The sequence below is a fragment of the Bos javanicus genome, chromosome 21 (genome assembly GCF_032452875.1).
Source record: "Bos javanicus breed banteng chromosome 21, ARS-OSU_banteng_1.0, whole genome shotgun sequence".
In the NCBI taxonomy this organism is placed as follows: Eukaryota; Metazoa; Chordata; class Mammalia; order Artiodactyla; family Bovidae; genus Bos; species Bos javanicus.
The window spans coordinates 69457606-69481210 of NC_083888.1; the positions used below are offsets into that span (position 1 = coordinate 69457606).

The following is a 23605-nucleotide window of genomic DNA, read 5'->3' on the forward strand; positions in this document are numbered from 1 at the left end:
AAGCCCCCTGGTGGTTCAGGGGCACCTGGAGGGTGGCTTGTGGCTGGGCTCACACTGAGGTCCCCTCAGTGTGTCTCTTGCACAGTAATACACAGCTGTGTCCACAGTGGTCACGGAGCTCAGCTGCAGGGAGGACTGGTTCTTAGACGTGCCCCTGGAGATGGAGGTGTGGCTCTTGATGGAGGGGCTGTGGTAAGTGTCACCATTATAATATATGCTTCCCATCCACTCTAGCCCCTTCGCTGGGGCCTGGTGGATCCAGCTCCCACCATAACCACGTGATGGAGTAACCAGAGACAGCACATGTGAGGGAGACGATCTGCGAGGGCTTCACCAGGTCTGGGCCCGACTCCTGCACCTTCACCTGGGACAGGACACCCGGGGACAAGAAGATTCAAGCCCAGTCGGTCACCTGCTGTCACAATCACCCCCACAGATGCGTGTCTGACGCCTGACCTTCCCCTTGGGGAACTGCCACCAGGCAGAGGAGAAGACTGCAGAGTCTCATCTTCTACACAACAGCTTGGCCTTTACTGAGACCTTCATCCTGTATGAGCAGACAGTGGTGAGCTCCCATAGCCCAGGGGTGGATTTTTCCTTGGAGCTTGAGGAGGAATTTGCATTGAGGAGCTCTATTCTTGTGAATACAGAGAGGCTGTGGTCACACTCACCCTGGTCATCCCAGGATCCCCGTGGGTGCCTTCTGAATTTACATGGTTGGCGAGCAAGGGTGGGAAAGCAGTGTGTCTATCAGATGGCTTGGAACCAGATCCCAGGGCAGGTCCCCCTTTATGAGCCCAGAGTCTCCATCTTGATGGCCCCCACCTCCTGACCCTTGCCCATCTCAGCTCAGCCCCTCGTCCTCTCAGTCCTTGGGTCTTTCCTCAGGGCTGAGCCTAGCACAGCTCCTGCTTCCTTTCACTGTGGCAGTGACTGTCACTGTGATGGGAGAGAGGACAGATGGTGGTGTGCTCCACGTTGACCCACGGACAAATCCACCTGAGGACCTCTGTATTTCCCCTTATGAATGATCCAGACATAAGCTCAGAATGGGGTGTGGACTTGAGAGACATTGAGGCGAGATGGTATCACCCTGACTGCCCTCACCTGGAATCTGTGTGTGTTGAGTGACTCAGTGAACTGGCCAAATTCTCAATGTCTATATAAGGACACAAGGTAACAGTGTTTATGTTAAGACGCTAATAAAAGCTAGCATGTAGGTGAATTTGCAGTACAGAACCTGTGAATGATGAGAATCATTGCATATGCAGCACTGGGGACCCCTGACACTGGAGCCTTAGACACTGCTTGCTCCAGATTCTACTGTGCAGTTTGACAGATAGAAGGAGGTTGAGTCTCTTCCTTCTTCGTGGACAAAAACAAAACAAAGATTAAAAATGTTTAAATATCTTAGGTTTCCTTTCAGGATAGTTAATAGTTGAAAATAACATGAGAGGCAAATGTTTTTACTGAGTTCCTTTGAAAGAAGAGAAATGAAGGTGAAAATTTTTAGCTGTTTAGTATTATGTGTGTGTGTGTGTGTGTGTGTGTGTGTGTGTTTGCATAAAGCTATCCTTGCTTCAAGGAAAAATTAAAATATATATAAACACAGTTTTCTGAGAGCGACATAAAGCACAAGGAATTACCAGGACACAGAAGAGGGTTTGAGGTGCAGCTCCTGGGCAGGAGGATGAAAGAGAAGCTCTGAGGAGAATCCCCCCCAGGCCTCCCACCGCCCAACGCCTCTTCTGCACCTGCTCCAGGGCTCAGCTCTGAGTGAGTACTGCGCGCCCCCTGGTGGTCACGGGCCCCCATGCAGGGAGGTTTTTGTCTGGGCTCACACTGACTTCCCCTCACTGTGTCTGGTGCACAGTAGCACAGTAGTATGTGGCCGAGTCCTCAGTTGTCACGCTGCTCACTGACAGAGAGACTTGGCTCTTGGAGTTGTCCTTGGTGATGCTGAGCCGGGATTTCAGGCCTGGGTTATAGCCTGTGCTTCCACCAGTATCTATACCACCGAGCCACTCCAGCGCCTTCCCTGGAGCCTGGCGGACCCAGCCTACAGCCTTGTCGCTTAATGAGAATCCAGAGGCCGTGCAGGTGAGCGAGAGTGTCTGTGAGGGCTTCACCAGGCTGGGGCCCGACTCCCGCAGCTGCACCTGGGACAGGACGCCTGTGGAGAGAGAGAAGCACGGTGACCCGTGGGCTCAGAGGCAGCTTCCCCACGTGCCCATGTCTGACCCAGAGACACTCACCTCTGGGGGCTGAGAGCACAAAGAGGAGGGTCCACAGTGGGTTCATCTTGGAGCAGATGAGAGTCACCACTCCCACAAGTCTCTTCAAGCCTCAGGAGGAGCCTGAATTTAAGGGAGCTGGTGCTGTGTTTCTACCCTGTGACCTGAGTGGATATTTGCATACAGGAGGGACCTCTGTATAAAAAGCAGAAAGCAGTGAATAGAGGTCCTGTCTATTGGGCTTCCCCTGTGAGGGGTTGCTGACTGTGTCCTCAGAGAACTCAGCCCCTCTGGGATCCCCCTCCCCATACCAGGAAGACTTTGAGGAATGAAATGATGAAGAAGGCCTGGTCAGGAAAAAAATGCTTCCAGGGAAAATGGCAGATTTGGGGAAGAGACTTTAATCCCACAAATGTGTTTTCTGTTACTCAACAAATGCCCACCACACATTCAGGTACCAGCCATTTGTTAGACACAAACTCTTATTTTTCTTTTCTTTTCTGATTAGCTGATGTTTACTTACTCCATATACAAACATCAGAGAAAAATATACAAGTAATAATCACATTGAATTCAAATGGAGTTGAGTACAATTTAATGTCTATCAGAATTCCTAAAGCATTTATATTTTCCTTTGCTTTCTTATCTATTTTTTCATCTTGAACAGCTTAAACACCTCAAGAATCACTCTAGAGGTGGTTTGTTCAGAGTAATTAAACACAGTATTAATTCTGTGGACACAGTAGACATTTGTGCTGAGATGCTCGTCTTCCCAGCACGGCTGACTTGCCCAGTGGGCTGCATTTTCCTGTGCACAACTGAGTGTCTGCAGGAACTCGTGAAGCTCAGCATCTCCTCCCTGAGGGTGGACACTGAGGACCCCGAGTCTACTGAGGACTGAGGACACACAGCTCCTGGGAGCTCCTTAGGGCTCCGCTCCCCCATCTCCCTGTGGCCCTGCGGCTGTGTCCTCACACCTGCATTTCTGTGTGTGAGGATGTAGACTGGGGCTGACGACAGTCACAGCATGTGTGGACTTTACAGCGGGTTTGCCCGGGGTGGGGAGTGCTGTCATCCGTGTCATCAGTGGTGTTATCCCTCCTGGAGCCAGAAAAGACCAGTGTGTGTCCCCACTCTGACTGACGCCCTGTCCATGTGACCCTGGTCTTCTCCTGCCCTGAGATGTCACCCCTTCGGGTCTGGCGCAGGTGAGCTCTTCCTCAGCACAGGGATCTGACCTGTACACTGACTGAGAACCTACTGTCTATGAAAAGGCCTTCCCAGTCTGGCTTTGGTCACAGGAGTTCTGCATGAGCATGTCTTTTGTGCCAGATCCAGTTTCCTGACACCTGAATGTGCTCTGGGGAGAGGCCCCACCTCATTGTGCCTCAGAGCTTGTGGGGTCACCTGTGCCCGATGCTGTGCAACATGGTCAAGACTCCTGAGGGTGACCTTGGAACTGTGGCTTCTGGCATCGAGGTCACTGAGCTCCTACATGTGTCCTCATCCCTTGGCTCAACACCTTCATCCATCATCAAACCCAGTGGAGTCTTGTGGGGCACGCCTAACAGGCTTTCCACTCTTCAGCAGTTTCTCTGATCTCGTGATCCCACTGGACCACCTGTAAAACCGAAATATGCTTCTCATCTCACGGGACTGGAAGGCTGCAGACACATCCCCACATCCACTGCCAGTTGGTTTCTATGGGGTTTAGTTTATGGCATCAGACGTGGGATCCAGAGAATCCCCAACAACTCCTAAGCCATGAGCAATCAGATGCTGGTACCCACTCTGACTTATTGAGTTCAGTGCTCTCTGGATGAGAGTGGTCTAATAGCTTTGTGTGGAGTCTTTAGGGTTTTCTAGCTACAGTGTTCTGTAGATAATGAGAATTTTGCCTCCTGTGGTAAAGAATCCACTTGCAATGTAGGAGACCTGGGTTGACTCCCCAGGTGTGAGATTCCCTGGAGTAGGAAATGGCAACCCACTCCAGGATTCTTGCCTAGAAAGGACAAAGAAGACTGGCGAGCTACAGTCTCTGGGGCAACAAAGTGTCAGACACGACTGACTGACTAACACACTCTTATCTCTAAACTCTATGCTGGCCCAGCAGTTCTGAAACGAAAGCTGACAGTGATACAGGCCTTCTTCAAGAAATGGAAGGAAACAGTCCAACTTACTACCTACAGAAATTAGAACAGAACACCACAAAAGCACAGAGGCAGTAGTAGGAAGGAAAGGACAAAACAGTGCAGAAATTAATAATGTTGAGATGAACACACACACACACAACAGCAACAACGATCAGTTAAATCAACAGCTGGTGTTGTTGTTGTCATTGTCATTTTTTCAAAGACAAACAAAACCATAAGTCTTTAGCCAGTCTCCAAAGGAGGAAAAAGAATTTACTGGAATAAAATTAAAAACAGAAAAGACATAACGCTAATACCTCAGAGATACAGAAAACATATGAGATTATTACAAAGAGTTGTATGCCAACAAAGTGGACAATCTAGAAGAAATTGACAAATTCCTAAACTGTAAACCCTGCAGGACCGAATCAAGATGGAGGAGACAACATGGAGAGAATGATCGTCGGTGTGAAAATTGAATTTCGTCAGAGTAATTTTAAAATCTTCCAGGGAGCAACAGTCTCAGAACAGAAAGTTTCTCTAGGGACTTCTATAAAATGTACCTGTGATGAATTTAATGCAAAACTTCTCAAAACCTATTAGCAAATCAAATTCAACAATGAATAGAAAGGATCATGCACCATCCTCAATTGTCTTTTACATGAGGGTCACGGCAACGGTTCAAGATCCAAGCAGCAGGAAATAGGCTGGTGAAAGTGCTCAGCTTCAAATATGCACCACCTCCCACAAAAAGGAGTGGAAAGTAAAGGGGCAGATCAACAGCCCCAGAGGCTGGAAGAGGAGCCAAAGAAGATTATTCCCAGACCTTGGACTTGGTAGGGTTTGCATGGATGGATTTAAACACTGTCGGGGCCAGTGGGGCCTCCCTGGTGGCTCAGCAGTGAAGAATCTGCTTGCACTGAAAGAAATGCAGGAGACTTGGGTTCAGTCCCTGGGTCAGAAAGATCCCCTGGAGGAGGAAATACCAACCCACTCCAGTATTCTCGGCCTGGAGAACCCCATGGACAGAGGCGCTTGGCAGGCTATAGTCCATAGGGTGGCAAAGAGTCAGACACAACTGTAGCACTGAGCACTCGTGCACACTGGGACCAGGGGTCCTTTCTGACTTACATTTATCCTTTTTACAGAATGAAACTCTTTGTAGCTGAGATATGCCTGTCTACGTGTTGTATTTTAGAACACAAATCCTCACGCATAGCTGAGTTAGAGGACTAGATTTGGGACTTGGGGTTGATGGTATTTAGACCGACTTTGCTCTACAATCTTTATTATAATTGCCATTATAATTTAGTGTCAATTCTTAGGTGGACATTTGGGAGGTTTTCTGGGATTTGCTAAGTGTAACGGGCCTGTGGGAAGGATGTATTTGCAGGGCTGAAGGTGGACTGTGTTTGAATCATTCATTGAGTCTCTGAATGTCATCTAACATGGCATTGGGGATTTTGGAAAATGTGACTGATTGAGAGGTCTGCTTTTCCTGGATTATCATGTGGCTCCAGTTGAAACCACAAATGTGTTCATCAGAGGGAGGCCAAGGGCATCTGACCCTGGGAGAAGTGACCACTGATGGAAGGGGCTTTGCTGGGCTGTGCAGATGAAGGAAGTGGCTGAGAGCCAGGGATGGAGGCAGTGAAGCTCTAGACTGGACACGGCAAAGAAGCAGATTGTCCCTGACTTTATCCTTTCAGAGTGCAACAGGAGCTCAGGTGGGCTGGTCTGTGAGCATGCCTTTATTTTCCGCAGTCCTAGAGGCTGTAAGCCCCAGATCAGGACACCAGTGAGGCTGCTCTTCTGGTGAGGCCTCCTTCCTGGTTCACATCTGGCACCTTCCTGCTGGGTCCTTCCCTGGTGGACAGGGACAAATATGTTCTCTGGGGATTCTTAGAAAGACTCCAACCCAGATCATGAGGACTCTCCTCTCATGAACTAAGCATCTGCCAAAGACCCCGATTCTCACAGCATCCTCTTGGGTGCACAGGACTTCCAAGCCTGAATTCTGGGGGCACAGATCATTCAGACCCTGAGAGCCTTGGGACTGTGGTCCTGTCGCATCTGGATTCCAATCCAGTGAAACTGATATCAGACTCTGAACTATGGACTGAAAGGGAATGTGTGTGTGTTGATTTGAGCCCCACACGTGTGGGAAGTTGGCACAATGATCAGCAGAGTGATATAAGCTAGAACGTGGGTTTCACATCCACCAGTGTCTCCCACACGGCTCCCACTTACTTGGTGACCACAAGAACGGCCCCTGGGGACAGGGCACTGCAGGCCGTGGTCCCTGGGAGGAACCATGTGCTGCCACAGACTGAGGGACCTGTGCACTCCTGGACCCTGACTCTATAACCCTGCTCGTGGCTGTCTGACCAGATGCCATGTGTGGGCTACTTGCCAGAGGCTGGGAAATAGAAATTCACCCTTGGGATTCCCCCAAGGACGATGGCACTCTTCAAACTAAAGAATGAGCCAGAGGACTTGCCAGGACACTCTACAGAATAAGAGTCCCATACTTGACATTAACCAAATATTTCCCGATAATGCCTCACCTAACATTCCCAAGAAGAATGAGGCTCTCAATACCCCTGCTAAAAAAGGAATAAAAATCCATAACCCATTGGAGAGAAATCTTTATCTTGCATCTTTCTTTGAGATCTTGCTCGAAAGCACCAGTGTCCCAGGAGAGCATGATCTGATCTCTCAGATTCCAGACTCTTGGTGATGAGAAGTCAGGAAAACCATCATTTTTCTCCTCTCCTCTCCCAGCACAGCACCCTGCCCCTCAGGATGTGGGTTTTCACAGTGTACCTCACACAGTAATAAACAGCCGTGTCCTCAGACCTCAGACTGCTCTGCTCCATGTAGGTGGTGCTGGTGGACGTGTGTGCAGCCGAGATCACTCTGCTCTGGAACTTCTAGGTGTACCTAGTTCCACCATGTTGAGGGTCAGTCCATCCATCCGTTCAAGCCCTTGCTGAGGGGCCTGTCACACCCAGTGCATGTAGTCGGTGAAGGTGTATCCAGAAGCCTTGCAGGACACCTTCACTGAGGCCCCAGGCTTCCTCAGCTCAGCCCCAACAGCACCAGCTGCACCTGGGCGTGCACCCCTGTGGACAGGGGACAGAAGTGCATGAAGCCCCTTGACTGGACCCTGTCCCTTCCTTCACTGCAGCACTGGGGTGACCCTGACCTGGAGCCAAGGCCACCAGGAGGAGGACTCTCCAGCTCCAGCCCCTGGTGAGGCCTGTGCTCCCAGGACTGCTGTGCAGAGCCGGTGTTGCTCTGGGTGATGTTCTCAGGGCTCAGAATATCCATATTTAACCTAGGACACCTCAGGTCACCTGCATGTTCTAGAGGCTGAAAACTTTACACTCAATACACGGGCGATATTAGGAAGGAGCAGACTTATGATCCATGGCCACGCTCAGTGGGTGTGTGTCCGTGTCCTCATGCTGTTTCATGGCGTGTGTCCTGCCAGGTCCCTGACCCCTGTGTACACAGATCTCTTACACTGAGGGACCCGCCCCAGAGGACACAGTCCCCATTGTGAACCAGCCTTTAGTGCCACAGAGACATCTTCACCTCGAATCAGTGTGTTTCCCCAAAGTCAGCCACCACTGGGTATTCACATACACACACACACCTCTCACAGAGACACACCTGTCAGACAGACAGACAGACAGACACACACCTGTCTCACATACACACACATAGCTGTCACACACACAATCAAAACTGTCACACACAAGCACTCACACCTGTCACACAGACATACAGATACACACAGTCACATAAAACTGTCACACACACACAACTGTCATACACAAACATACCCATTCACACACACAGACACACCTGTTACACACACATACACCTGTTGCACACAAAGAGACCTGTCACACACCCAGACATGTCACACACATACAGACACACCTCTCCCACACATACACACCTGTCTCACACACACACACCTGTTATACACACACACACACCTGTTGCACACATACATGTTACATACACTCACCTTGGTCACACAGACATACAGGCACACATACACATGTCAAACACACCTGTCACACACACACCAGTCACATACACACCTGTTATACAAACACACACCTGTCACACAGACATACAGAGATATATACTCACAAACACTTTCACGCTCATACATACAGACACAAAACCAATCACACACATTCACACGCTCAGATGCACACATAAACACCCTCACACTTACATATACACACTCACATGCACACACATACAAACACTCACTCATATATATACACACACACAAACATGCATACTTACACACACTCACACACTCACATACACACTCACAGACATATAGACATGTACTTCTCGTGGCCTCACTGAGCTGTGCAATCCCAACAGTCCTGAATATTAAACGTCCTTGTCCAATCCTTGTCCCGCTAGTTATTGTTTTTACTGAAAAGAGAAGACTCCATCTCTGAGACTCCCGGCCGCTCCCCACATGCTCCTGTGCAGTAGCCCTGTGCTAGGGTCCTGGGCACCCCCTGCCTGGGCTCACAGGGCAGTCCTAGCAGTGTTTCTGGTCTGGTATTAAGTGGCTGTGTTCCATCTTCAGAGTATTCTTCTAGAGAGAGCATGTTCTTTTAATCTTCTCTAGAAAAAGCCTTTGGAGAAGGAAATGGCAACTCACTCCAGTGTTCTTGCCTGGAGAATCCCAGGGACGGGGGAGCCTGGTGGGCTGCCATCTCTGGGGTCACACAGATTCGGACACGACTGAAGCGACTTAGCAGCAGCAGCAGCAGCAGCAGCAAAAACAGCCTCAATAAACACATGCACTCTGTAGAGAGACCCCAAGGAAGGAGTTTGTGAGAACACCTGGACGTCGCCTCCCTGGGGCTGCAGGTGCACTGATGCAGTTGACACTCACAGTGAGTCCAGAGGCTCTCGAGGATGTGGGGTCCCTTGGCCTCCTGGAGCCCCCCATGGGCTAACATCCTGTCACAGGATAGCTGCAAGCACAAGCACGGGGCTCGATGCCCACTCCACCTACTGTTCACTCCTGGGCTCACCTGTTCTTGCAGCACCTGGACCTTGCAGGGGCCCCACAGGAAGTTACAGATGACCCCCTTGATGGAAACCAGTGCAATCGCCCCTGACAACTCACAGCACAAACACCTGAGGGGCTCCTAGTGCCGACACCTGTGAGAGGAGACACCTGAGACGCTGGGGGAAGACGAGGCAGAGCCCTTGTCAGCTGACTCAGGGGAGGCTGCCCTGAGGGAGTGCTCACCCAGGGAATGGGGTGGTGAGCATGCTCAGTCACCTCAGTCGTGTCTGACCCTTTGAGACCCCATGGACTGTAGCCCACCAGACTCCTCTGTCCATGGGATTCTCCAGGCAGGAACACTGGAGTGGGTTGCCACAACAGCACCCTGCAGAGAAGCTAGGTCAGCCGTGTGCATGTCCCCTGGCAGGACATCTCTTCAGCAGGACGGCCTCGGGTTGCATCCATCCTCAGACTCCATCCTGCTTCTCACCGTCCCTCCTGACCACCTGCCTGAGGACTTCAGGACCTGAGGTCATTGGGGAGACAGACCCACTGCTGTGTCAGCCACGTGTTCTCCAGCAGGACCCTGTGACAAACCGGCTTCCCCCTGTTCTGAGTCTCTGATGGAACCTTCATGAATATTCCTGAGCATGTCAGATACCCAAGAGCAGGAGAGGGATACTGCCCATGTCGATCAGGCAGGAGAGAGCGGGTCTGAGGCCAGTAGTGAGGGCTCCAAGCCTGGTATCCAGCCATGGGTACCAGAGCCTCAGTGCCCTGCCTCCTAGATGGCGTCTGGCTGTGGTCTCTGCACACTAGCTCCCCACCTCAAAGAGGCTGCATATCGTACCTCAGCCAGTTCCCTGGAGGTCCCATGTGGGTAGGGGCTACATGCATTGTTGAGGTTGAACACCCATTACTCAGGGGATCTGGGTCTGGACTCTGAGCATCGCCAGGGTTTTCAGTATTGGCCCGTCTGCATAATACTCCCTCCTGGGCTGCAGTGCCCTGGTCCAGTCCCTTCTCTTAGCCATGAGATATGAAACCTCTGTAGGTCTGCAGTAGACAAGAATTTCTGTTCACCTCCTTGGAGAAGCTGGGGGAAGAGCTCTTCCATGAGGGTCTGCATGATGAACCTTCTGGGTAGGTGTTAGCATTTTTCAGCGTTTGCCTTCCCCTCGTCCGTCAGGTGTCCTGAAGGGATAAATATGAACACTCACCTTGAAGATCTGGATGTTTCTGGAGTTATATTCCACAAACCATGGACTGCGACCCCAGGATCTCTCATCCTCACAGTGGTTATTGCTGGTCCTGCAGGAATTGGTAGTAATTACCCTGAGGGTGCTCCTCCTGAAGCTTCACTTCCATGGGCACGTCTCACCTGGACTGTGGATTGCCCACCTCTCTGGTTTTGTGCTGGGGGATTTCCTTACAATCTGAGGACTCTGTTAGGTCCAGGGAAAGTTTTGGTGTTGAGAATTTCCTTGCTTTAATATGGAAATCATGGTTTCCACACAGACTACCTCTTGATGCAGGAACCAGCAGGTATCAGCTGAGGTTGTCCTTGACCTGGGAGTCGAAGGAGAAATCGAATGTCACTAAGAGTCAGAGGAGCCTGGACAGACTTGACCAACATACAGAGACAGGGATGAAGGACTCAGCAGGGCATTTATCTTAGGCTCAGATTCCAAAGCTCTTCCAAGAGGCTGGAATTCAGAAAGCACCATGGTGAGGAGATTGTTACGTCCTGGTGACCCAGTTCTAGTCAGAAGGCAGGACAAAGCACCTCTCGGTGATTCCGGGTTCCTGAGGTAATTTCAGAGGAGCCGTCCCCCTTCTCCCAGCCCCTTTTCATGTCCCCGTGTGACCAGGGAATGCAGTCATCACGTCCGTAATGAGGGGTCCCCTGGGGGAGGGGCTTACATGTGGGTGTGCCATGTGGAAGGTTGTTCATTCTCTCCAGGTACGTGAACTGCTGACTTCACCAAATCCGGGACCACCCACATCTGGGCTCCTCGTCTCATTGGCTTGTGATTTTTCTCATTGTTGGGCTTCCCCGATAGATCAGTTCAAGCTTCCCTGACAGCATGGTCCTTGGAAGAAAAGCTATGACCATCCTAGACAGCGCATTAAGAAGTGGAGACTTTGCTGGACAAATTCCGTCTGGTAAAGCTATGGACTTTCCAGTACTCATGTATGGATATGAGAGATGAACCATACAGAAAGCTGAGCGCTGAAGTACTGATGCTTTTGAACTGTGGTGTTGGAAAACACTGTTGAGAGTCCCTTGACTGCAAGAGGATCAAACCAGTCTATCCTAAAGGAAATCAGTCCTGAATATTCACTGGAAGGACTGATGCTGAAGCTGAAGCTCCAATACTTTGGCCACCTGATTTGAAGAACAGACTCATTGGAAAAGACCCTGATGCTGGGAAAGATTGAAGACAGGAGGAAAAGGGGATGCCAGAGGATGCGATGGTTGGATGGCATCATCGACTGGATGGACATAAGCTTGAGCAAGTTCTGGGAGTTGGAGATGGACAGGGAAGTCTGGCATGCTGCAGTCCACGGGGTTGGGAAGAGTCAGCCATTACTGAGTGACTGAACTCACAGCTCAATGGTAAAGAATCATCCTGCAATATAGGATTCGCTTCCTGGGACTGGAAGATCTGCTGGAGAAGGGATAGGCTACCCACTCCAGTATACTTGGGCTTCCCTTGTGGCTCAGCTGGTGAAGAACCTGCCTGCAGTTTGGGAGATCTGGGTTTGATCCCTGAGTTGGGAAGATGCCCTGGAGAAGGGAAATGCTACTCACTCCGGTATTCTTCCTTGGGGAATTCCATGGACTGTGTAATCCGTGGGGTCTCAGAGTTGGATACAACTGAGCAACTTTCACTTTCTCATTATTTACTCTGTTCACTTTGTGTGATTTCTGCTGAACGAGACTCACATAATGATCGCAAGATGGCGCTAGTGATAAGGAACCTGCCTACCAATAAGCAGATGTAAGAGACACAGGATCCATCCCTGGTCAGGAAGATGCCCTGGAGGAGGGCATGGCAACCCGCTCCAGTATTCTTGCCTGGAAAATTTCATGGACAGGGGAGCCTAATGGGCTACAGTCCCTAGTGTGGCAAAGAGGCTGACATGAATGGAGTGACTAGCATGCATGCATTAGAACAAAGTGATTTAAAATCACTAATTTTCATGAACTAAAGGTAGTGTTTGTTCCATGAGACAGTCAGGAGGGATGGCTAAATACGAAGATGGTGTTCACAATGGCTTCTTTATTCATCAGGGAATATTCTGTATATTCCTTAGATGTATGGTGCTCTCTCGTTGAAAGACTTGTCCTCGTATAAACTTCTGGTGGCTCATAGCTTGACAAGAAAGCTGAGGATATCAAGTAGGAATTGTTTTTAAAGTAAAAGCTTCCCTTTAGTTTGTGTCCTCTAACTGCCGTAAAACCACCCAAAGGACAGAAGCTACTGCACCTACTAGAGCCTGTCAATTAGTGAAGGAAGGAATGCCCCTCGGTAGTGCTCAAAGAGCTGAAACCACACTCAGACCATTATTCATAGTTTTCTCCATGGAAATTCACTGGGACCCCACCCCAGGTTGATGTAGAAGGTAAGTCTGAGGACATCACAGACATAGATGCAGGAACACAGACGACACAAACTTTTCATCTTCCTGCATCTGTGTGTGGTGTCAGCAGACTCAGCTTCTATCTCAGGCTGGCGTGGAGGTCCCGCTGGGTCTCCATGGCGAGAACTATGGCTGATGCTGTGAGTGAGGTGTCAGTTCCGTTAGCACCACCAAGGGGGCTTCTTCCCTGGCCCTGGGTTTATACACCTCTGTTGTCTGAGTCCAGCTGCACTTACACTGCTGACCGCTGGCTAACTCGTTTACTGGCCCTGCTGTGCTGAGCCCCACTGCTGAATCACACAGAGCCTCTCATGTGGACTTAGCAAGCTTACACCAAATGTCCAGAGAACGGGCCTAAGTGACAAGCGGAAGCAACCCTAAGAGACTGTGCCTTTCGTGCAGTGAGTATACGGTCCCCTATCCCAACCACCATTCTGCCTCAGAGGCTGAGGAGGTACCTAAGAGTCATGAATGCAGAGAAGTTCCCCAGAAAAACTGCTACAAGGAGAGGAAGCCTCCTGACAGGAGACCAGCTGTCAATCACCATCTGCACCTGCTCCTGCAACACACAACTGTGTGTCCCCAGGACCCGCTGGAGGTCATGGAGCCCCCGGAGGGTGGCTGGTGTCTGGGCTCACACTGCCTTCCCCTCACTGTGTCTCTTGCACAGCAGCATACTGCCGTGTCCTTGGTCGTCACAGAGCTTAGCTGCAGGGAGTACTGGTTACCAGTAACCACTGGTGATGGAGCAACCAGAGATGGCACAGGTGAGAGCTTCCGCAGTTCTGGACCCTGCTCCTGCAGCTGCACTGGGACAGACCAGCTAGGGACAAGGAGAATCAGTCCCTGTCAGTCACCTGCAGTCACAATCATCCCCACAGACCCGTGTCTGCACCTGAGACCCTCATCTTGGGGAGCTGTCACCAGGCAGAGGAGAAGACCCAAAGCCCCATTTTCTACCCAACAGCTCTGCATTCACTGAGACCTCCATCCTGTGTGAGCAGAGAGGGGTGAGCTCTCACAGCCCAGGGTGGATTTTACCCTGGAGCTTGAAGAGGAATTTACATTGAGGAGCTCTATTCCAGTGAATACAGAGAGGCTGTGGTCACACTCACCCTGGTCATCCCAGGATCCCCACGGGTGCCTTCTGATTTACATGGTTGGTGAGGAAGTGTGGGAAAGCAGTGTGTCTATCAGATGGCTTGGAACCAGATCCCAGGGCAAGTCCCCCTATCTGAGCCCAGAGTCTCCATCTTGACCGCCCCCACCTCCTGCCCCTTGCCCATCTCAGCTCAGTCCCTCGTCCTCTCAGTCCTTGGGTCTTTCCTCAGGGCTGAGCCAGCACAGATCCTGCTTCCTTTCCCTATGCCAGTGACGGTCACTGTGATGGGAGAGAGGACAGATGGTGGTGTGCTCCATGTTGACCCCACGGACAAATCCACCTGAGGACCTCTGTATTTCCCCGTATGAATGATCCAGACATAAGCTCAGAATGGGGTGTGGACTTCAGAGACGTTGAGGCGAGATGGTATCACCCTGATTGCCCTCACCTGGAATCTGTGTGTGTTGAGTGACTCAGTGAACTGGCCAAATTCTCAATGTCTATATAAGGACACAAGGTAACAGTGTTTATGTTAAGATGCTAATAAAAGCTAGCATGTAGGTGAATTTGCAGTACAGAACCTGTGAATGATGAGAATCATTGCATATGCAGCACTGGGGACCCCTGACACTGGAGCCTTAGACACTGCTTGCTCCAGATTCTACTGTGCAGTTTGACAGATAGAAGGAGGTTGAGTCTCTTCCTTCTTCGTGGACAAAAAACAAAAGAAAGATTAAAAATGTTTAAATATCTCAAGTTTCCTTTCAGGATAGTTAATAGTTGAAAATAACATGAGAGGCAAATGTTTTTACTGAGTTCCTTTGAAAGAAGAGAAATGAAGGTGAAAATTTTTAGCTGTTTAGTATTATATGTGTGTGTGTGTGTGTGTGTGTTTGCATAAAGCTATCCTTGCTTCAAGGAAAAATTAAAATATATATAAACACAGTTTTCTGAGAGCGACATAAAGCACAAGGAATTACCAGGACACAGAAGAGGGTCTGAGGTGCGGCTCCTGGGCAGGAGGAGGAAAGAGAAGCTCTGAGGAGAATCCCCCCCAGGCCCCCCACCGCCCAACGCCTCTTCTGCACCTGCTCCAGGGCTCAGCTCTGACTGAGTCCTGCGCGCCCCCTGGTGGTCACGGGCCCCTATGCAGGGAGGTTTTTGTCTGGGCTCACACTGATTTCCCCTCACTGTGTCCTTCGCACAGTAGTATGTGGCCGTGTCCTCAGTTGTCACGCTGCTCACTGACAGAGAGACTTGGCTCTTGGAGTTGTCCTTGGTGATGCTGAGCCGGGATTTCAGGGCTGGGTTATAGCCTGTGCTTCCACCACTACTTATACCACCAAGACACTCCAGCGCCTTCCCTGGAGCCTGGCGGACCCAGCTTACACCATAGCTGCTCAATGAGAATCCAGAGACCGTGCAGGTGAGGGAGAGGGTCTGTGAGGGCTTCACCAGGCTGGGGCCCGACTCCCGCAGCTGCACCTGGGACAGGACCCCTGTGGAGAGAGAGAAGCACGGTGACCCGTGGGCTCAGAGGCAGCTTCCCCACGTGCCCATGTCTGACCCAGAGACACTCACCTCTGGGGGCTGACAGCACAAAGAGGAGGGTCCACAGTGGGTTCATCTTGGAGCAGATGAGAGTCACCACTCCTGCAAGTCTCTTCAAGCCTCAGGAGGAGCCTGAATTTAAGGGAGCTGGTGCTGTGTTTCTACCCTGTGACCTGAGTGGGTATTTGCATACAGGAGGGACCTCTGTATAAAAAGCAGAAAGCAGTGAATAGAGGTCCTGTCTATGGGGCTCCCCCTGTGAGGGGGTGCTGACTGTGCCCTCAGAGAACTCAGCCCCTCTTGGGGTCCCCCTCCCCAGACCAGGAAGACTGTTGAGGAATGAAATGATGAAGGAGGGCTGGTCAGGGAAAAAAATGTTTTCAGGGAACAATGGCAGATTTGGGGAAGAGACTTTAATCCAACAAACGTGTTTACCTTTACTCAACAAATGTCCACCACACATTCAGGTACCAGCCATTTGTTACACACAAACTCTTATTTTTTATTTTCTTCTCTAATTAGCTGATGTTTACTTACTCCACATGCAAACATCAGAGAAAAATATACATGTAATAATCACACTGAATTCAAATGGAGTTGAGTACAATTTAATGTCTATCGGAATTACTAAAGCATTTATATTTCCCTTGGCTTTCTTGACTGTTTTTTCATCTGAACAGCTTAAATAGTCTCAAGAATCACTCTAGAGGTGGTTTGTTCAGAGTAATTAAACACAGTATTAATTCTGTGGACAAAGTAGACATTTCTGCTGAGATGCTCGTCTTCCCAGCACGGCTGACTTGCCCAGTGGGCTGCATTTTCCTGTGCACAACTGAGTGTCTGCAGGAACTCGTGAAGCTCAGCATCTCCTCCCTGAGGGTGGACCCTGAGGACCCCAAGTCTACTGAGGACTGAGGACACGCAGCTCCTGGGAGCTCCTCAGGGCTCCGCTCCCCGTCTCCCTGTGGCCCTGCGGCTGTGTCCTCACACCTGCATTTCTGTGTGTGAGGATGTAGACTGGGGCTGACGACAGTCACAGCCTGTGTGGACTTTACAGCGGGTTTGCCCGGGGTGGGGAGAGCTGTCATCATGTCATCAGTGGTGTTATCCCTCCTGGAGCAAAAAAGACCAGTGTGTGTCCCCACTCTGACGGACGCCCTGTCCATGTGACCCTGGTCTTCCTGCCCTTAGACGTCACCCCTTCGGGTCTGGTGCAGGTCAGCTCTTCCTCGGCCCAAGAATCTCACTTGTGCACTGACTGAGTTAGAACCTACTGTCTATGAAAAGCCCTTCCCGGTCTGGCTTTGGCCACAGCAGTTCTGCACAAGCGTGTCTTCTGTGCCACATCCAGTTTCCCAAGCCCTGAATGTGCTCTGGGGAGAGGCCCCACCTCACTCTGCCTCAGAGCTTGTGGGGTCACTTGTGTCCGATGCCATGCAGCATGGTCAAGACTCCTGAGCATGACCCTGGAACTGTCGCCTCTGGCATCCAGGTCACTGAGCTTCTAGGTGTGTCCTCATCCCTTGGCTTAACAGCTTTGTCCATCATCAAAGCCAGTGGAGTCTTGTGGTGCATCGCCTAACTGGCTTTCCTCTCTCTTGCACTTTCTCTGATTTTGTGATCCCACTGGACCACCTGTAAAACCCAAATATGCTTCTCATCTCACGGGAATGGAAGGCTGCAGACACATCCCCAAATCTACTGCCAGTTGGTTTCTATGGGTTTAGTTTATGACATCAGAAGTGGGATCCAGAGAATCCCCAACAACTCCTAAGCCATGAGCAATCACATGCTGGTACCCACTCTGACGTGTTGAGTTCAGGGCTCTCTGGATGAGTGTGGTCTCCTAGCTTTGTGTGGAGTCTTTAGGGTTTTCTATCTACAGTGTTCTGTAGATAATGAGAATTTTGCCTCTTGTGGTAAACAACCCACTTGCATTGTTGGGACCTGAGTTGACTCCCCGGGTGTGAGATTCTGTGGAGTAGGAAATGGCAACCCACTCAGGGATTCTTGCCTGGAAAGGACAAAGAAGACTGGTGCGCTACAGTCCAAGGGGCAACAAAGTGCCAGACACGACTGAGGGACTAACACACACTTATCTCTAAACTCTATGCCGGCCCAGCAGTTCTGAAACGAAAGCTGACAGTGATACAGGCCTTCTTCAAGAAATGGAAGGAAACAGTCCAACTTATTACCTACAGAAATTAGAACACAGACACTACAAAGGCCCAGAGGCAGTTGGAGGAAGGAAATGACAAAATAGTGCAGAAATTAACAATGTTGAAATGAACATACACACACACAAAACAGCAAAAAAGATCAGTGAAATCAACAGCTGGCTGTGTCGTTGTCATTGTTGTCATTTTGCAAAGACAAACAAAACCATAAATCTGTAGCCAGTCTCCAAAGGAGGAAAAAGAATTTACTGGAATAAAATAAAAAATAGAAAAGACATAAAGCTAATACTACAGAGATACAGAAAATCATACGACATTATTGCAAAGAGTTGTATGCCAACAAATTGGACAATCTAGAAGAAATGGACAAATTCCTAAACTCTAAAACCTGCAGGACTGAATCAAGATGGAGGAGACAACATCAAGACACTGATCGTTTGTGTGAAAATTGAATTTCGTCAGAGTAATTTTAAAATCTTCCAAGGAGCAACAGTCTCGGAACAGAAAGTTTCTCTAGGGACTTCTATAAAACATATCTTTGATGAATTTAATGCAAAACTTCTCAAAGCCTATTAGCAAATCAAATTCAACAATGAAGAGAAAGGATCATGCACCATCCTCAATTGTCTTTTACATGAGGGTCATGGCAATGGTTCAAGATCCCAGAAGTGGGAAATAGGCTGGTGAAAGTGCTCAGCTTCAAATATGCACCACCTCCCACAAAAAGGAATGGAAAATAAGGGGGCAGATCAACAGCCCCAGAGGCTGGAAGAGGAGCCAAAGAAGATTATTCCCAGACCTTGGACTTAGCAGGGTTTGCATGCATGGATTTAAACACTGTCGGGGCCAGTGGGGCCTCCTTGGTGGCTCAGCAGTGAAGAATCTGCTTGCACTGAAAGAAATGCAGGAAAAAAAAGAAAGAAATGCAGGAGACTTGGGTTCAGTCCCTGGGTCGGGAAGATCCCCTGGAGGAGGAGATACCAACCCACTCCAGTATTCTCGGCTGGAGAACCCCATGGACAGAGGCACTTGGCAGGCTATAGTCCATAGGGAGGCAAAGAGTCAGACACAACTGTAGCACTGAGCACTCGTGCACACTGGGACCAGGGGTCCTTTCTGACTTACATTTATCCTTTTTACAGAATGAAACTCCTTGTAGCTGAGATATGCCTGTCTACGTATTGTATTTTAGAACACAAATCCTCACGCATAGCTGAGTTAGAGGACTAGATTTGGGAGTTGGAGTTGATGGTATTTAGACCAACTTTGCTCTACAATCTTTATTATCATTGCCATTATAATTTAGTGTCAATTCTTAGGTGGACATTTGGGAGGTTTTCTGGGATTTGCTAAGTGTAATGGGCCTGTGGGAAGGATGTATTTGCAGGGCTGAAGGTGGACTGTGTTTTTCTGAATCATTCATTGAGTCTCTGAATGTCATCTCACATGGCATTAGGGAGATTGCAAAATGTGAATAATTGAGAGGTCTGCTTTTCCTGGATTATCGTGTGGCTCCAGTTGAAACCACAAATGTTTTCATCAGAGGGAAGCCAAGGGCATCTGACCCTGGGGGAAGTGACCAGTGATGGAAGGTGCTTTGCTGGGCTGTGCAGATGAAGGAAGCGGCTGAGAGCCAGGGATACGGGCAGTGAAGCTCTAGACTGGACACGGCAAAGAAGCAGATTGTCCCTGACTCTATCCTTTCAGAGTGCAACAGGAGCTCAGGTGGGGTGGCCTGTAAGCAAGCCTTTATTTCCCCCAGTCCTAGAGGCTGGAAGCCCCAGGTCAGGACACCAGTGAGGCTGCCTTCTGGTGAGGCCCCCTTCCTGGTTCACATCTGGCACCTTCCTGCTGGGTCCTTCCCTGGTGGACAGGGACAAGTATGTTCTCTGGGGATTCTTAGAAAGACTCCAACCCAGATCATGAAGACTCTCCTCTCATGATCTAAGCATCTGCCAAAGACCCCGATTATAACAGCATTCTCGGGGGTGCATAAGACCTCCAAACCTGATTCTGAAGGCACAGATGCATTCAGAGCCTGAGAGCTTTGGGACTGTGGTGCTGTCGCATCTGGTTTCCAATCCAGTGAAACTAATATCAGGCTCTCAACTGTGGACTGAAAGGGAATGTGTATGTGTCGATTTGAGCCCCACACGTGTGGGAACTTGGCACAATGAGCAGCAGAGTGATACAGGCTAGGACGTGGGTCTCACATCCGCCAGTGTCTCCCACATGGCTCCCTCTTATTTGGCGACCACAAGCACTGCCCCTGGAGACAGGACACTGCAGGCCGTGGTCCCTGTGAGGAACCATGTGCTGCCACAGACTGAGGGACCTCTGCACCCCTCAACCCTGACTCTGAGCCCTGCTCGTTGCTGCCTGAGGAGATGACATGTGCGGGCTGCTTGGCAGAGACTGGGAAATAGAAATTCACCCTTGCGATCCCCAAAGGACGATGGCACTTTTCAAAGTAAAGAATGAGCCAGAGGTCTTGCCAGGACACTCTACAGAATAAGAATCCCATACTTGACATTAACCAAGTATTCCCAGATAATGACTTACCTAACATTCCCAAGAAGAATCAGGGTCTCAATACCCCTGCTAAAAAAGGAATAAAAATCCATAACCCTTTGGAGAGAAATCTTTATCCTGCATCTTTCTTTCATATATTTGTTACCTTGAGATCTTGCTCAAAAACACCAGTGTCCCAGGAGAGCATGATCTGATTTCTCAGATTTCAGACTCTTGGTGATGAGAAGTCAGGAAAACCATTATTTCTCTCCTCTCCTCTCCCTTCACAGCCGCCCAGCCCCTCAGTGTTTCTGACACCCTCAGGATGTGGGTTTTCACACTGTGTGTCTCACACAGTAATAAACAGCCGTGTCCTCAGACCTCAGACTGCTCAGCTCCATGTAGGTGGTGCTGGTGGACGTGTCTGCAGCCAACGTGACTCTGCCCTGGAACTTCTGTGCATACTTTGCTCCACCATCTTTGCTGTCAATCTGTCCATCCTTTCAAGCCCTTGTTGAGGGGCCTGTCACACCCAGTGCATGTAGTCGGTGAAGGTGTATCCAGAAGCCTTGCAGGACACCTTCACTGAGGCCCCAGGCTTCCTCAGCTCAGCCCCAATGGCACCAGCTGCAACTGGGTGTGCACCCCTGTGGACAGGGGACAGAAGTGCATGAAGCCCCTTGACTGGACCCTGTCCCTTCCTTCACCGCAGCACCGGGGTGACCCTGACCTGGAGCCAAGGCCACCAGGAGGAGGACTGTCCAGCTCCAGTCTCTGGTGTGGGCTGTGCTCGCAGGACTGCTGTGCAGAGCCTATGTTGCTCTGGGTGATGTTCTCAGGGCTCAGAATATCCATATTTAACCTAAGACACCTCAGGTCACCTGCATGTTCTAGAGGCTGAAAACTTTACAGTCAATACATGGGCGATATCAGGAAGGAGCAGACATATGACCCATGGCCACGCTCAGTGGGTGTGTGCCCATGTCCTCATGCTTGTTTGAGGGCATGTGTCCTGCCAGGTCCCTGACTCCTGTGCACAGAGCTCTTCCACTGCAGGACCCTCCCCAGAGGACACAGTCCTCATCGTGAACCAGCCTTTAGTGCCACAGAGACATCTTCATCTCGAATCAGTGTGTTTCCCCAAAGTCAGCCACCACTGGGTATTCACAGACATACACCTGTCACACAGAGACATGCACACACTCACACACACACACACCTGTTACACACACACACCTGCCACACACACACACACCTGTTACATACACACACACCTGTCACACAGGCATACAGAAACACACACACCTGTCACACACACACGTCACACACACACCTCTCATACACACACACCTTTTACACAAACAAACACGTGTTACACAAAGACACACACCTGTCACACACACACACACACCTGTCACAACACACTTGTCACACACACACGTGTCTCACACACACACTTAACAAATACACACCTGTTACACACAGAGACCTGTCACTCACACACACACTACTTGTAACACACACAACTGTTACAAACACACACCTGTTACATACACATCCTCCTGTAACACAGACATCTACTACACAGAAACACACACCTGTCACACACACACACACCTGTTACACACACACACACACATCTATCACAGAAACATACAGACACACACAAACAAACATCTGTCACACACACACCTGTTACAGCCCCACACACTCTTGTCACACATGCACCTGTCACACACACACATACTTGTTACACATACACCTGTCACACACACACAGCTTCACACACACACACACCCCCCTTCACACAGAGACACCTGTCACACACACACACCTGTCACAGACACACACACCTGTCACACAGACATACAAACACACACAGTCACATGCACAACTGTCACACACACACCGGTTACACATATCTGTCAGACACAAAGGTTACACACTCACACTCTTGTCACACACATTTAGAGACACACACTCACAAACAACAACCTGTCACACACACATCTGTTACACATACACTTGTCTCATACATACACCTGTCACACACAACCCCTTGACACATACACCTTAAGACACACACACCTGTCACACACATGTGTTACACACAAGTCACACACACCTGTAACACACACACTTATCACACACACACCTGTCACACACAGACACACACACACACCTATCTCACACACACACACACCTCTCACACACACAAACACACACACCTGTCACACAGAGACATTCCCATTCACACACACATGCATACAAACACACCAATACAAGCACACACATGCACACATTCACACTCACAAAGATACACACGTACATATACTCATATATATACACACTCATGCACACACTCACACACACAAACATGCACACACATCCACACTCACACATACTCAAACACATTCACACACTCATATAAACACTCACACACACACAAACATGCACACACATCCACACTCGCATGCTCACATACACTCTCACACACATTCACACACTCATACACACGCTCACAAACAATCACACATCTCCTCACATACTGCTCATGGCCTCACCAAGCTGTGTATTCCCCACAGGCCACAATATTAAATGCCACCTGTCCTTGACCTGCTAAATATTGTTTTAAGTGAAAAGGGAAGACTCCGTCTCTGAGATTCTCGGCCCCTCCCCACATGCTCCTGTACAGCAGGCGTGCACTGGGGTCCTGGGCACCCCTGCTTGGGTTCACAGGGCAGTCCTAGCAGTGTTTCTGGTCTGGTTTTAAGTGGCTGTGTTCTACCTTCAGAGTATTCTTCTAGAGACAGCATGTTCTTTTAATCTTCTCTAGAAAAAGCCTTTGGAGAAGGAAATGGCAACCCACTCCAGTGTTCTTGACTGGAAAATCCCAGGGACGGGGGAGCCTGGTGGGTGGCCGTCTCTGGGATTGCACAGAGTCGGACACGACTGAAGCGACTTAGCAGCAGCAGCAGCAGAAATAGCCTCAATAAACTCATGCACTCTGTAGAGAGACCCCAAGGAAGGAGTTTGTGAGAACACCTGGACGTGGCCTCCCTGGGGCTGCAGGTGCACTGATGCAGTTGACACTCACAGTGAGTCCAGAGGCTCTCGAGGACTTGGGGTCCGTTGACTTCCTGGAGCCCCCCGTGGGCTAACATCATGTCACAGATTAGCTGCATGCA

At 49.8% G+C, this 23605-nt stretch overlaps 2 gene segments (V, D, J or C); both read right to left on the reverse strand.

Moving 5' to 3' along the window:
• Positions 1-509: 509 nt before the first annotated feature.
• LOC133234695 (immunoglobulin heavy variable 4-59-like) lies at positions 510-2364 on the reverse strand. The segment is given in 2 exon segments: positions 510-2173; positions 2256-2364. Coding segments are annotated over 2 exon segments (366 nt in total).
• A 12702-nt stretch (positions 2365-15066) lies between these two features.
• Positions 15067-15869, reverse strand: LOC133234693 (immunoglobulin heavy variable 4-59-like). The segment is given in 2 exon segments: positions 15067-15677; positions 15760-15869. Coding segments are annotated over 2 exon segments (642 nt in total).
• Positions 15870-23605: the final 7736 nt, after the last annotated feature.